The sequence below is a fragment of the Symphalangus syndactylus genome, chromosome 1 (genome assembly GCF_028878055.3).
Source record: "Symphalangus syndactylus isolate Jambi chromosome 1, NHGRI_mSymSyn1-v2.1_pri, whole genome shotgun sequence".
Taxonomy (NCBI): domain Eukaryota; kingdom Metazoa; phylum Chordata; class Mammalia; order Primates; family Hylobatidae; genus Symphalangus; species Symphalangus syndactylus.
In genome coordinates this window covers 102,759,507-102,773,490 of record NC_072423.2, presented here as the reverse complement: position 1 = coordinate 102,773,490, position 13,984 = coordinate 102,759,507, and the positions used below count along the sequence as shown (strand labels likewise).

The 13,984-nt window shown below is 46.7% G+C and overlaps 1 protein-coding gene across 4 annotated transcripts in view; it reads left to right on the top strand.

Annotated features, from left to right (window-relative positions):
• Window positions 1–13,984, top strand: part of FLNB (filamin B) — a 164,849-nt gene that overhangs the window by 99,762 nt on the left and 51,103 nt on the right. For all 4 annotated transcript variants that reach the window (XM_055272443.2, XM_055272427.2, XM_055272436.2 and 1 more), the window contains exons 13-20: window positions 654–767; window positions 1,391–1,534; window positions 1,788–1,911; window positions 2,223–2,383; window positions 3,992–4,082; window positions 4,350–4,519; window positions 10,914–11,031; window positions 13,287–13,549. In XM_055272443.2, the coding sequence (XP_055128418.2) occupies window positions 654–767; window positions 1,391–1,534; window positions 1,788–1,911; window positions 2,223–2,383; window positions 3,992–4,082; window positions 4,350–4,519; window positions 10,914–11,031; window positions 13,287–13,549 (1,185 nt within the window). The remainder of the gene's footprint in view (window positions 1–653; window positions 768–1,390; window positions 1,535–1,787; window positions 1,912–2,222; window positions 2,384–3,991; window positions 4,083–4,349; window positions 4,520–10,913; window positions 11,032–13,286; window positions 13,550–13,984) is intronic.

The following is a 13,984-nucleotide window of genomic DNA, read 5'->3' as shown; positions in this document are numbered from 1 at the left end:
CCATAGGCTGATGTCGGTCTGGGCTGGTAGCTACCCCATTTTGGCCAAATGCTATTCCTTTGCCCTCTAGGGCAAATGTTGTCCATGGTAAAGATTCTGAGTCCCCTCAAAGTGGGAACGTTGAAACTGGGCATGACTAGAGGTCTCTGCCCCAGTTGTTAGAAGTTCTTTAGGTCAACTCAGAATAAGGCAGGGAGCATGGGTTAGTTTGGGCATGGTTTTAGAACAGGGGTTTCCAATATTTTGCCTTCCCTGGGCCACATTGGAAGAAGAAGAATTGTCTTGGGCCACACATAAAATACACTAATGATAGCTGTTAAACAAAAACAAAATTGCAAAAAATTTGTAATGTTTTAAGAAAGTTTACAAATTTGTGTCGGGCTGCATTCAAAGCCATCCTGGGCCTCATGTGGGCTTTAGGCCGTGGGTTGGAGTTGTTTAGAGAGTTTTCTTCCTTATGAGGGAGAGACGTTTGTTTTTAAGTTACAACGTACTTTAGCACTTTACTTCCCATAACCAACCTCTTATGCGGATACTGTAAAACCAGACACAGGTCATTTTGTTCTTCCCCCATCCCTTGGTTACCTGTCTTTGTGTAAGGGTTTAGTTGGGGCATTACACAGAAAGAGACTTATTATCTGCCTTTGCTTCAGGTTCGAGCATACGGGCCAGGTTTGGAGAAATCTGGGTGCATTGTCAACAACCTGGCCGAGTTCACCGTGGATCCTAAGGATGCTGGAAAAGCTCCCTTAAAGATATTTGCTCAGGTAAATTTCAGGGGGCCACCTGTGCAGGTAATTGTCAGGTAACAAGATCTGACCATGTAATGGCAAGTTGCTGAGTCCATCTGATCTTCAGTTTCCTCATCTGCACCTTGGAAATGATAAGAAGATTATCTTATAGGGTTATGTGAGGGTTCAGTGAGACTACCGTGTAGAGTACTGGGCTTTTAAAAAATCATCTTTCTGGTTTATATTCTGTGGAAATGAGGCTTGTTTATTTCAGGTTATTCTGTAATGTCTTTTGGTGTGGCTGAAGCTGCTGAGGCCATGGGGGGAGATTTGTAAACAAGGATTTAAAAAGTATGTTTATTTAATCTAATTGAATTTGGCCAAAGGACTTAAATGCAGGAATTGAAATTACCAAGCATTGAGTGGCCATAGCTTTGTTTTTGGACCACTTGCTCTTAATAACTAAAAATAAATAAATGCATGTGATATTTTGTCACTGGTTGTCATCATGTTGTGAAAACATGGCACATTGTAGTTGGTCCATGAAGTTTTGCTGTATAAGCAAGTGGTGACTTGGCTGTCTTGGGAGGCCACAGTGGCCCTGTTTGATAGAGACAACGTGAGGGCCACCTCTGGTCTTAGCTCTGGCTTTTTTGCAGGATGGGGAAGGCCAACCCATTGACGTCCAGATGAAGAACCGGATGGACGGCACATATGCGTGCTCATACACCCCGGTGAAGGCCATCAAGCACACCATTGCTGTGGTCTGGGGAGGCGTGAACATCCCGCACAGCCCCTACAGGGTAGGTTGTGAGGCAGAATCCTGGCTGTTTTCTGGAAATGCTTGGTCATCCACCAGGTCTGGGATCCATGCCTGACGGCCAAGACAGACATATGGAAGGAACCCATCCCTGGTTGGCCTTGAATGATGGAGGGGCCTGAAGGGCAGAGTGCTCCAGCCTGCCCAGAAGAACCATTTCTAACAATGTTTTTTAATAGTATTTTACTGGGTCCAAGTGGAGGAGAACTTGATGACCTTCTCCATGCCTTCTCTAGGTCAACATCGGGCAAGGTAGCCATCCTCAGAAGGTCAAAGTGTTTGGGCCAGGTGTGGAGAGAAGTGGTCTAAAGGCAAATGAACCTACACACTTCACAGTGGACTGTACTGAGGCTGGGGAAGGTGAGAAAGGGCTTCGTTCAACCCAGTGATCATTGCTCCTTGGGGAAGGGAGTTCATAACATTTTGAGGGCAATTCCCTTTGAACTATGAAGTAGTCCATCTGAATAGGTAATCATCTACTGAGCCTCTGAGTCATTCCTTAGTGATATCTTTGCTAATCCATCATCCCTTTCCCCAAATCCTTACTCTTTCTCAGGTTTCTTACTAGAAACTTCCCAATTGCTTTTTGGGGGTGTTAACCTGAGCTGGAAGAGATTGCACAGGACATGCTGTTTCTTGTAAGCTGGTGCTAATAAGCTGGTCTGTTCCAGGTGATGTCAGCGTTGGCATTAAGTGTGATGCCCGGGTGTTAAGTGAAGATGAGGAAGACGTGGATTTTGACATTATTCACAATGCCAATGATACGTTCACGGTCAAATATGTGCCTCCTGCCGCTGGGCGATACACTATCAAAGTTCTCTTTGCATCTCAGGTACGTGGTGGGGCCTGGGAGGAGATGGGTGGAGTAGGCCTGGATTCTCTTTGGCCACTTGTGTGCATGTCTCATCTACTTTTTGGTGTTTTATTAGTATTATTATTTTTGAGATGGAGTCTCACTCTTTCACCCAAGCTAGAGTGCAGTGGTGTGATCTCGGCTCACTGCAACCTCTGCCTCCCAGGTTCAAGTGATCCTCCCACCTCAGCCTCCCAAGTAGCTGGGGACTACAGGCTCATACCACCACCCAGCTAATTTTTTTAAAATTTTGTTTGTTTTTTTTATTTTTTTTTGAAATGGAGTTTTGCTCTCGTTGCCCAAGCTGGAGTGCAATGACATGATCCTGGCTCATTGCAACCTCTGCCTCCCGGGTTCAAGTGATTCTCCTGCCTCAGCCTCCCAAGTAGCTGGGATTACAGGCCACCACACCTGGTTAATTTTTTTGTATTTTTATAGAAATGGGGTTTCACCATGTTAGCCAGGCTGGTCTCGAACTTCTGACCTCAGATGATACACCTGCCTTGGCCTCCCAAAGTGCTGGGATTCTAGGTGTGAGCCACCATGCCTGGCCACTCAGCTAATTGTTTTGCATTTTTAGTAGAGACGGTTGTCCAGACTGGTCTCGAACTCCTGACCTCAGGCCCGCCTTGGCCTCCCAAAGTGCTGGGATTATAGGCATGAGCCACTGCATTTGGCCTCCTTTTTGGTGTTTTAGTGACAGGGAAGTTGTCTTGAGAACGCTGCTCAATCGTTTTCTCTCTGGCTCCTTACAACCAAGAAGGAAAAAAAATTTACCCAGAGCTAAATTATTACCACTTTCTAACAAAAGTGAGGCAGTGTGTTCAGTGGTTAAAAGCAGGGGTCTGGAGAGAGACTAGTTTGTAATAAACTTTCATCAATATTTTGGTTGAAATGCAGTTAACTTCTAGATATGTTCTACTTTGATGCCTTTGAAGCAATGATTGTGGTCTCCACCCTTAAACTTTTATAGAGAGAGGTGATTTGAAGTTTCAGGTATGCAATAGTGAAGACAGGGTGAGCAGTATCCTGAAAGAGAGAATTTTGAAATCCTAGGGATTAAAATTAACCTTACATAAAAATGGGAACCTTAGTAGAATGTTCTGTGCCTGAAGGTAGTGGTCTTGACATCATCCATTTAACCTCTTCTGCCTTTATTCCAATAGTCTGCAACATTCTTTTTGAAGAATTGTAATCATTCTGTCTCTGATCATTTCCCCAGACCTTAGCTCTCAGCTGTCCCTGGAGGACATTTCCTTCCCCCAGCCCCATATATTATTGTCCTTTTTGGTTTTATTCTTGTTGGCATTTTTCATCCTGAGTACTCAACATTCAGTATTAAAGGCTCAAAGTCCTCGGGTTTGTTTGTGACATCAGGGATCCAGGCATTAGAGAGTGACCTATTATAGAAGGCCCTTACCCGATGCTGGGCCCTTTTGGCTTATCTTACCCTTCTGTTTACCTGTGGTAATAGAAGTCTGCTCACCACTCGCTAAGTCAGAGTGATGCTAAGGTTCACCCTTTGTTGAAGGCTCCCTGAGCTCTGGCTGTTGCTTCAGGGGCTTTCCCACTGTGTCTCTGCTACAGGAAATCCCCGCCAGCCCTTTCAGAGTCAAAGTTGACCCTTCCCACGATGCCAGCAAAGTGAAGGCAGAAGGCCCAGGGCTCAGCAAAGCAGGTAAGATGGCATGTCAAGGTCGTCCTGGGCCCCTCTGCCAGCTGGTGGCACTGGGCGTGTTTCATCCATGGCCTTGAGGAACTTCATCTCCACCAACACCAACACCATGCTGGCAGATTTTCTGTGCAGCTCTGATGCAGCAGTGGCTGGCCAGGCCCGTTGCTGGCTGTCATAATAGACCCGGTGCTGTTGAACCTGTCTGACGGGTTCTCAAAGTGAAACTACTCCAGCTGGTCTGTCTCCTCACTTCACAGTATATCTTTCCAGGTGTGGAAAATGGGAAACCGACCCACTTCACTGTCTACACCAAGGGGGCTGGGAAAGCCCCGCTCAACGTGCAGTTCAACAGCCCCCTTCCTGGCGATGCAGTGAAGGATTTGGATATCATCGATAATTATGACTACTCTCACACGGTTAAATATACACCCACCCAACAGGTAGGGTCCTTCTCCCCTCTGCTCCCCTGGCCCCCAGCCAGGCCCCTTTCTATGCAGTCTGTGCTGGGTCACCGTGGACACCAAGGGGTGTGAGAGGTGCTCTGCCAAAGTGCTCCCTGATGGGAGGCAGCTCCTGGCACTTTGAACCCCTCTGGGAGCACCTATAGGAAGCCTGATGGGTTCTATCAGGTGGACTGCAGAACTCCCCAAAAGCAAGCAGGAAGCTGGTCCCATATCTCCACCTTTGGTTTGTGTTTTATCAGAGAAATGCTCAGTTCTTGATATTCAGGCCCTAATATCTATCTTTCTGTTACACAGGTGCACACATGTGCACACACACACACATACACACACACGTGCATTCCCTCGCAGCCTCACCAGCTGCCTTTTAGTCTTTTCATTAATTACCTACAGAGAAAGAGGTGCTACACCTTTGTGTTTCCTTCCTGGCCCGTTTAGCTTAGTTTACCCTTTTTATGAGGTGTTGGAATGAGGTCTTTTCTCAAAGAGCCAGTTCAGCCTTTCGTCCCTAAGGCCCAACACACTATTTAGGGGAGCAAATTATTCCCCTTTACAAAATGCAGGATTTCACATGTGATGTTACCATCTAGGCTGGCTCACTCTGATTATTTCAGGCCATAAGGGCCTTAAAACTACCTCTCTGTACAAGTTAATGTTGATTTGTTTAAAAACATTAAAAACATTTTATGTGGTAAAATACACATAACATAAAATTTACCATCTTAACCATTTTTAAGTGTATAGTTCATTAGTGTTAAGTGCATTCATAATGTCGTGCACCCATCACCACCATCCATCTCCATAATTCTTTACATCTTGTAAAACTGAAGCCCTGTATCCATTATATTTGTTTAAAATTGTGTTTTGCTTCATGTTCACACCTCTGGGGTCTGGAGAGCAGACATCCTGGCAGAAAAGTCTGGATTTTAATACTTAAGCCTAGTGTTCGAAGTGGTTGTTCCAAGCCTCTGAGATTCCTTTATTCTTAAGGGAAATGATCCTGCTGTGTTTGAAGTGCCATTTGTAGGAGAAGAAGGGCAACGCTTTCTGCAGAAGCACTGCTCAGAAGCCTTGCTCCCGTCTGGGTCCTCTCAGCAAGGAGCACGCAAGAGTCAAGTGGGGAAGAAAGAGGATTATAGTGAGGAGGGGGTCATGGTGTAGCTGTCCCCTGAATTTGGGGGCTGCACACCCTTGGAGATGGAATCCTTACTGTGAGAACATCCCTGCAGTGGGAGGGACTCCCTGGGCGAAGGGATTCTGTGTGTCGTGTTAGAAATGTGGCTCCTTACATCCAGGCTTGCTGCTGTTTGTGCTTTCTTCTCCAAATTTTTATTTTTACTTATTTATTTTTTAGACAAAGTCTCGCTCTGTTGCCCAAGCTGTAGTGCAGTGGCATGATCTCAGCTCACTGCAACCTCTGCCTCCCAGGTTCAAGCGATTCTCCTGCCTCAGCCCTCCGAGTAGCTGGGATTACAGGCACATGCCACCATACCTGGCTAATTTTTGTATTTTTGATAGAGACGGGGTTTCGCCATGTTGGCCAGGCTGGTCTCGAACTCCTGGACTGAGGCAATCCAAACCTGCGGGTATTACAGGCATGAGCCACTGCGCCTGACCTCAGTATTTGTCTTTTTGCAACTGAGTTATTTTTCTTCGCAAAATGTCCTCCATTGTCATCCATGTTGTAGCATGTGTCAGAACTTGATTCCTTTTCGAGGCTGCATTCCACTGTATGTATATACGTTTTGCTTCTCTCTTCATCTGTTTTTTGTTTGTTTGTTTTTTCTTGAGACTCGCTCTGTTCCTCAAGCTGGAGTGGCACTATCTCGGCTGACTGCAACCTCTGTCTCCTGGGTTCAAGTGATTGTCCTGCCTCAGCCTACTGAGTAGCTGGGAGTACAGGCACGTGCCACCATACCCAGCTAATTTTTGTATTTTTAGTATAGATGTTTCACCATGTTGGCCAAGGTTTCACCATGGGGTTTCACCATGTTGGCCAGGCTGGTCTTGAATTCCTGATCTCAGGTCATCTGCCCGCCTCAGACTCCAAAAGTGCTGGGATTATAGGCATGAGCCACCGCACTCGGCCCTCTTCATTTGTTGAAGAACATTTGGGTTGCTTCCGTCTTTTGTCTGTTGTGAATAATGCTGGGTGTACAAATATCTCTTTGAGTCTCTGCATTTAATTCTTGTGATTATACACCCAGAAATGGAATTGCTGGATCACATGGAAATCTCTTTTTAATTTTTTGAGAAACTACTCTACTGTATTCCACAGTGGCTGCACTACTTTACAGTCCTGCCAACAGCATGCAAGGGTCCTGGTTTCTCCACATCCTTGCTAACATTTGTTTTTTTCTGTTTTTTGTTGTTGTTGTTGTTGTTGTTGATAGTGAACATCCTGTTGAGTGTAAGATGGTGTCTTACTGTGGTTTTGATTTGCATTTTCCTAATGATTAGTGATGCTGATCATCTTTTCACGTGCTTATTGGTCCTTCACATATTTTCTTTGGAGAATTATCTACTTGCCCATTTTTATATCAACCTTCTTAATTTTATGTTGAGTTTTAGGAATTCTCCATGTATTCTGGATATTAGTTCCTTATCAGATAAATGATTTGCAAATATATTCTCTCACTCCTTGGGTTGCCTTTTCACGCCGTTAACAGTTCTCGTGTGCAGGTTATAAATGTGGCTTCTTATCTCCAGACTTGCTTCTTCCTGTGCTTTAAAATAAAAAATCCCAAACAAAACATCCATTATTAGTAATGATAAAGCTAACACTTTTATAGATAGAGCATCCTTTTCTCATCAGGCCACTCAATAGTAAGTAGGTAATTATTTTCCTGCTGATGGTTTTGAGGGTTGGTGGGAGCCTTACTACTGGGTGCACCAGGCTGAATCTCCTTTGTTGCCAAATTCTCCATATTCTTTAGGAGAAGGCACCAGAAAGCCATAGCTGTCTGTGTACAATGACTAGGATCACAAGGTCATAGCGTCTTCTAAAAACGTTTTGTGACTTCTCCTTTATTCTATGTCTATATGCCTTTTAGTGTTTTGGCTGAGCCGTTAGAAAGTAAGTTGCAGATATCAGGACAGGGTCAGGGTTTGACCTGCATCCTTGGAGAGGACTGCAGAACCCAGTACCCCAGACGTCCCCTGCTGCTGGTTGAGGCAGAAGTGGAGATTAGGAGCCTAGGTCCGGTTTTGTCCCCTTTGAAGTGATGCTGGAGTGGGAGGCTCCTTACTTCAGAGTCACCCCAAGGTCACATTCATCCAGTTCTCTGATAGCAGCAGGTTTGAGAATTGCTGCCATGCTGAGTACTCACTTAAAGCTGTGTGTCCGGATGCTCCCAGGATGCATTCAAGGAGCCGGGTGGGCCTTGGTGGTGGTTGTTGCCTTCAGTGTGAATGACTTGCAGGGTGGCACTGGGGTCCTTCTTCTTGTTTGTTGCTTAGAGCTGGGTTTATTATTTTATTATTTGGGCAACTTGCAATTCTGCCTATTTTTCTATGGCAAAGAACACATTAAATCTCTCCTTAGATTGAGTTTCCTTCTCACCCCCACCCCCAGCATAGAGCCTGGCCCTATAAGTGCTCAGTATGGATTGATGGCTGCCTGTGAGTGAATAAATGACATGGTGCCTGGATTCACAAGTGGAGATGGCCTAAGAATGTTGTAATCTGGTAGAGGAGTGATGCCGACACCTCCTCATTCTCTTTTGAATTCTGTTTTCTGAAGAGCAGCTAAAAGCTCAAGACTGGGCTAAGGAAGTGTGCCCTTGGATGTGGTTAAGAGACCTGGGTCAGCCCAGAAAGCCACCCCCTGACATGGGGGAGGGAGCATACTTTGAGGGCTGACACCCACAAGCACACCTTCTCCTGGTGGTTTTAGGGTATAACAGGCTGGAAATCCCCAGAAAGGTGGCTGCTTGGGCATGGGCGTGTCCTGGCCTGGCATGGGCGCTTCCCTCTCAGAACACAGGCTGTGCCACGTGGGGAGCCGAGGTCCTGCCTGAGTAACCCAGGTTGCTGATTACTGGTTTTGCTCCCTGACACCTGCAGGCCTGCCACTCCACCTCGCAAAGTCCCTGAGTGACAGCTTGCAGGCGCTCGCCTGCCTGGGGTGGATGAGTGATGTGGATGACTGTAGGATCCTATGAGTCCCTTGAGGATGCAAGAGTAGAGCGTGTTTTGCCTTAGAGGAATGGACTTGTTGGGTTGGGGCTTGAGGACCCTCCCAGAGGTCAAAGACTCGATTTTATAGAAGGGGAGTGATTTCCCCGAGGACTTTGGTCTTCTCTTGGTTATGGGTGGCTTCAGGCAGCTTGAATTTCTCACCCCAGGTTCCCCCGAGCAGAGCAGTTTGAGAAGCTTGTGGCAGTGTCTCCATTACATGCTGTGCTGGGAACCACTAGGATTGGGGACCACTCCATGTAGTACTCTGGCACCTTTAGGAATCCCTGTGAGCTCACAGACCCTCACAGAGTAACAGTTTCTATCTTGAAATGTTCTTAACGTGGTGGTCCTGGCTGCTCCTGGAGGGCCCTAAAAGAGATGGCGCTGAGGGTGGCTCTCTCAGTCCCATCCTCTTCTGAGCTGTCTGGTTGGTGTCTTGTGTATGTATATTTTGAAGAATAAGATTCAGGTTTCAGAAGCATGTAGAGGAGAGTGAAACTGTCTTGCAGCCTGCAAAGTCGTGGCGAAATGCACTGGCCATCACTACCCAGACATCCCTCACTTCATAGCCCTGTTGGGGAATAAACGCAGTCCATTCCTTAGTTAGGGCCTCAGGGGACACTTTAAAATGCTGTAGGCGTTGTAGGTGTAAATCTCCGAGATTTTTTCCCTCCCCCTTCTTAGGTTATTTAAGGTAGAGTTCATTTTCTATCTGGAGGAGGATTTTTCCCTCTCTTTTTTAGCACTTCAGAGAAGTGGCCAGAAAACTTAATGCGGATGAGGGAGAAGGTATCCCCAAGACCCCTGGTTAGCCTGAGGTCTGCTTAGTGAGCCCCTGAATTGTTAGGGGCTGTGGGGAAACGGAAGCTCGGGAAGAGTTGGCACGTTGGGAATGCCGCGTTGGCTGAAGTAGCGAGTCAGTCCTGCCTTAAACAGTACAAGAAGGAGACCTTTCCTGCCCCTTGGCTGGCTCCCAGCTCTGTTGAATTTGACCTGTACACATTTTACCAGGAAATGTTGTTCGCATGAGGCAGGGGGCCAGTTGGTTTTGTGTGCAGTGCTTAAAAATCCTGGAAAATTAATCCTGTCTTCATTGATGCAACCAGTTTTTTTTTTTTTTTTCTTGGCCTTTACCCCCTTCCTTATTACAAAAGGAATGTGACAAAAGATACATAGGCCAAATGCTACACCCTTTTAACACTTGATCAGCAACAGCTTTCAGCAGGGCCTGCATTCCAGCAAGGCTGCTGGATTCTTGGGGGGAACTCGTCTCTCCCTCACGCTTTCCTGTTACATTATGCCTGGTCGATTGAGGTGAAGGGGATGTTGATCTACAGAGACAGCCATGAGATTTCTTGGAGCCTTGATTTGGAGGGAGGGAACTTGGCCAACCATGGAGAGAAGAAGCCGGCTGTGTGCCAGCCTGGAACCGGCCAGAGGAGGGAAATGGCGCACACATGGCCATCGCGTGCCACCCGGCCACCCGTGAGGGGGCCTGCCAATCCTGCAAGCACCGTCTGCCTTCACACTTGCAATTTTATTTTCTTTCACGTAGAAATGGAAGTTCAGATACTGTGCGATGGTCTTAGCACAGGTCTAGGTGAACTCTTGCAAATCCCTGTTGCAGCCTGGGGGCCTCAAACTGATTCCCAGGACAGAAATGGTTCTGTTTGATGAGCGGCCCCAGGCCCAGCTGCTGTACCTGTGGCTGGCACTGGGTATGATGATGGGGAGGTGGTGTGGCAGAGCAGCTAGGACACAGGTTTGGGGGCCATGGGTATGAGGCCCAGCTCGCACCCTTACCAAGGTGTGTGACTTGGGGCACGTTCCCTTACCAGTCTGAGCCATAGTTTCCTCTCCTGAAAAAATGAGATGACAGTAGGAACTACCCCTTAGGACTGTTTTGATCTTGAATTGAGGAAATGCATAAAAACAAATAGCATGGTGCTTGGTGTGTAGAAAATGCTCATTAAGTTGCTTCTGTTATTATTAGCTGCTCTTATTTGATCTAATTTTTCTGTTATTCTTGCCTTGTGGTCAAAAGCTAGAAGAAATAGATCTAAGATACTTTCTACATTGATTGGAATCAAGTCTCCCCTGTCTGTGAGAAGAATGAGGGATCTTGAGGGGAGTTTAAATGCCAAGTTAGCTTTTTGGTACCCAAAGGTAAACTGGGTTGTCTCTCTTGTTCCAGGGCAACATGCAGGTTCTGGTGACTTACGGTGGCGATCCCATCCCTAAAAGCCCTTTCACTGTGGGTGTTGCTGCACCGCTGGATCTGAGCAAGATAAAACTCAATGGGCTGGAAAACAGTAAGTGCCTGAATGGAGGGCAGATGGATTGTTGATGACCACCCAACGTGGCTGCTGGTTAGATTTTCTTCAAAAGGTGGAATTTGCAGAGAAGCAAATTCTACATTAAGAGACTTTGCAGTTGCACAGACTTTGGTTCGAATTAGGGCCGTGGTGTGAAATAACTGTGACTGTGTCTGCCCCTTAGCCTCACCGAGACTCAGCTTTCTCATTTGTACAGTGGGGGTGGTCGGCGGGGAGAGGTTGAGAACACCCATGGGAATATTGTGAAAATTATATGAGCTAATGGTTCAGAGGCTGGCACGTAGTCAGCCCTCAGTAAGTGCTGGCATTGCAGTAGGAAGTTTTCATTAAAAAGAGAATTTGGGCCATGTTGCTTTCTGATGAGTTTCTAACTGTGCCAGCTATCCTTGGCAACTGAATCCACAATAAGGTTGCGAGTCAAGCATAAATGCCAAATCCCTGGCACTCAGAAGTCACTACCACCACACCTCTGCCCCATCCCAATGTTCCTTTAGCTTGTTAGGGATTTTATTAGTATAAACTCATTTCACTTATTTTCAATTTTCTGATTATTTTTCAGTAGGGAAAATTTCAAACAGAAAAGGAAAGAGAATAGTGTAACATGAACACTGATGTACTTATCACTCAGCTTCAGATGTTCAACACATGCTCATAAAATGATTTTTTATACAAGTAAAAATATATCCATTTTTCGTCTAAAAACCATTACAGTTAAGGATAATTCCACTTTAACCCTCACCTCTCCTTCTCCCTAGGGTTAACCAAAGTTTTCAAGTCAGTTTCTGTTCTTCCAGATCTTCTCTCTGCATCTATACATATAGATGTGCCTGTGGAAAACATCTGGCTGTATTTATTTTGCATTAAAGTTGCCCTGCTGTATAAACCTATGTCTTCCACCTGCCTTCCAACAGTGCATCTCAGGAATCATTCACTCCTGCATGTTTTCCGTCGGTGTTTACTGCTGAGTGGCTCCAGACTGGATGCACCTCAGGGCTCACATTCACCTGGTTTCAGGCTTACTGAGGCAGGGCTGAGTGCATACCCCCAGGACGAGGCCTCCTGTATTCACCTGTGAGGGTTTCTCCAGAGTGCCACTAGCAGTGCCATCAGTGAGCATCTTCCTTCACTCGTGACCCAAGTGCACAAGTTGCAAGCAAGGCCAGCTCCCAGTTGCAGAGATCCAAAGTGAGAGCTCACTGTTGGCTTTTGTGGCTGGAGCAGCCAGCTCTGAGTGTGTGAACGTCCACTGCCCAACCCCGTCATGTGTCCCCTTGTCACTCCTTTCCCCAAGACATTGAGAGCTTTGACTCCAGAACAGGAAAAGCAGGGTGCCAATTAGGAAAGCCTCTTTTCCGGTGGGAAGTAGTGATCCGGGACCTCCTTGCTTGTGGTTCGGCAGTGTCCATCTTGCCAGGCCCTGTGTTCCTTCAGAGTCAAGGTTCTCTGGGTTGTGGCAGGGGCCCTGTGTTCCCAGTGCTTTTGTTTTGGGTAAAGTCCTTTCCCTGTTTTTGTCTAATCTAACACTTGGGCTTCCTGCAGCCCTGCTTTGCAGAGACCTTTTGGAAACCATCACGGTACAGTCAGTTCTCAGCACTTGCTTCAATCGCCTCGCATTTGGCAGCTCTGTGACTTCTGCTTTCTTGAGGGGGTGGGGTGCCTATAAGATGGAGTTGGCTGCCAAGAATTAGTAAATAAAACATTGACTTATGAGGGTGTTTGGATATCAAGTTAACACCAAAAGTAAGTAAATAAGAGAAGACAGTGTCAGATTACAACTTTCTGATCAGCAAAGATTGTGGGGTCAGGTAAATTTCACTTTGAGTCCCACCTTGGCAGGCTGCTGCATATATCACCCTGGACAAGTTACTTACCTCTCTGAGCATCAGTTTCCCCATCTGTGAAAGCCATTGGTTAATAATAAATACCCCATAGGATTGTGGTGAAAATTAAGACAATAACCTATTTGTGCTTGGCATATAAAATGCATTCAGTAAATGATAGCCGTTATTGCTGTCATCACTAATGGATTATTAGGCCGACACTGGTTGTTACTGAGGCTGAGATGCTGATGATACTTACTCAGCTTTGCTGCTTGTCCTCTGCAGCAGCTGTTGCTTATGGTAGAGGCTGAGATAAGTCCCCGTGTCCAAAGAACCATTGCTTCTGTGCTCCGCATTGTTCTGCTGCTGAAAAGGGTCAGCTCTTCACCTCGGCTTGTGTTTCTTTTCCAGGGGTGGAAGTTGGGAAGGATCAGGAATTCACCGTTGATACCAGGGGGGCAGGAGGCCAGGGGAAGCTGGACGTGACAATCCTCAGCCCCTCTCGGAAGGTCGTGCCATGCCTAGTGACACCCGTGACAGGCCGGGAGAGCAGCATGGCCAAGTTCATCCCTCGGGAGGAGGGGCTGTATGCTGTAGATGTGACCTACGATGGACACCCTGTGCCCGGGAGCCCCTACACAGTGGAGGCCTCGCTGCCACCAGATCCCACCAAGGTCAGCCTTTGCCTTTGTCCCAGAACTTGTCTCATTGTTGTCAAACATGACACCATAGTCCTTCTCTGGTTCTTCCTGGCAAAGACCTTCTGAAAATCGTTTTGTGATGAAGGTCAGCACAATTCACTGTGAAAGGTCCCCTGGGTAGGTGAGTCACAACCCTGCTCCTCCTCTTGCTCTCTGACTGCAAGACTTTGGTGAGGGGCTCCCTGTCCCAGAGTCTTCTTTCTTCGCTTGTTAGCATCATCACAGTCCTCACTACAAAGCCAGCCTGTAAGGGTAGGTGAGTTAGCAAACGTGGAGGCCTCTGCCCAGCACCCAGCTCACAGACGGAGCTCACCCTACAGAAGCTAGAATCATGTAATATAAAAATACATTATTCTGGCCAGGCGCGGTGGCTCACGCCTGTAATCCCAGCACTTTGGGAGGCCGAGG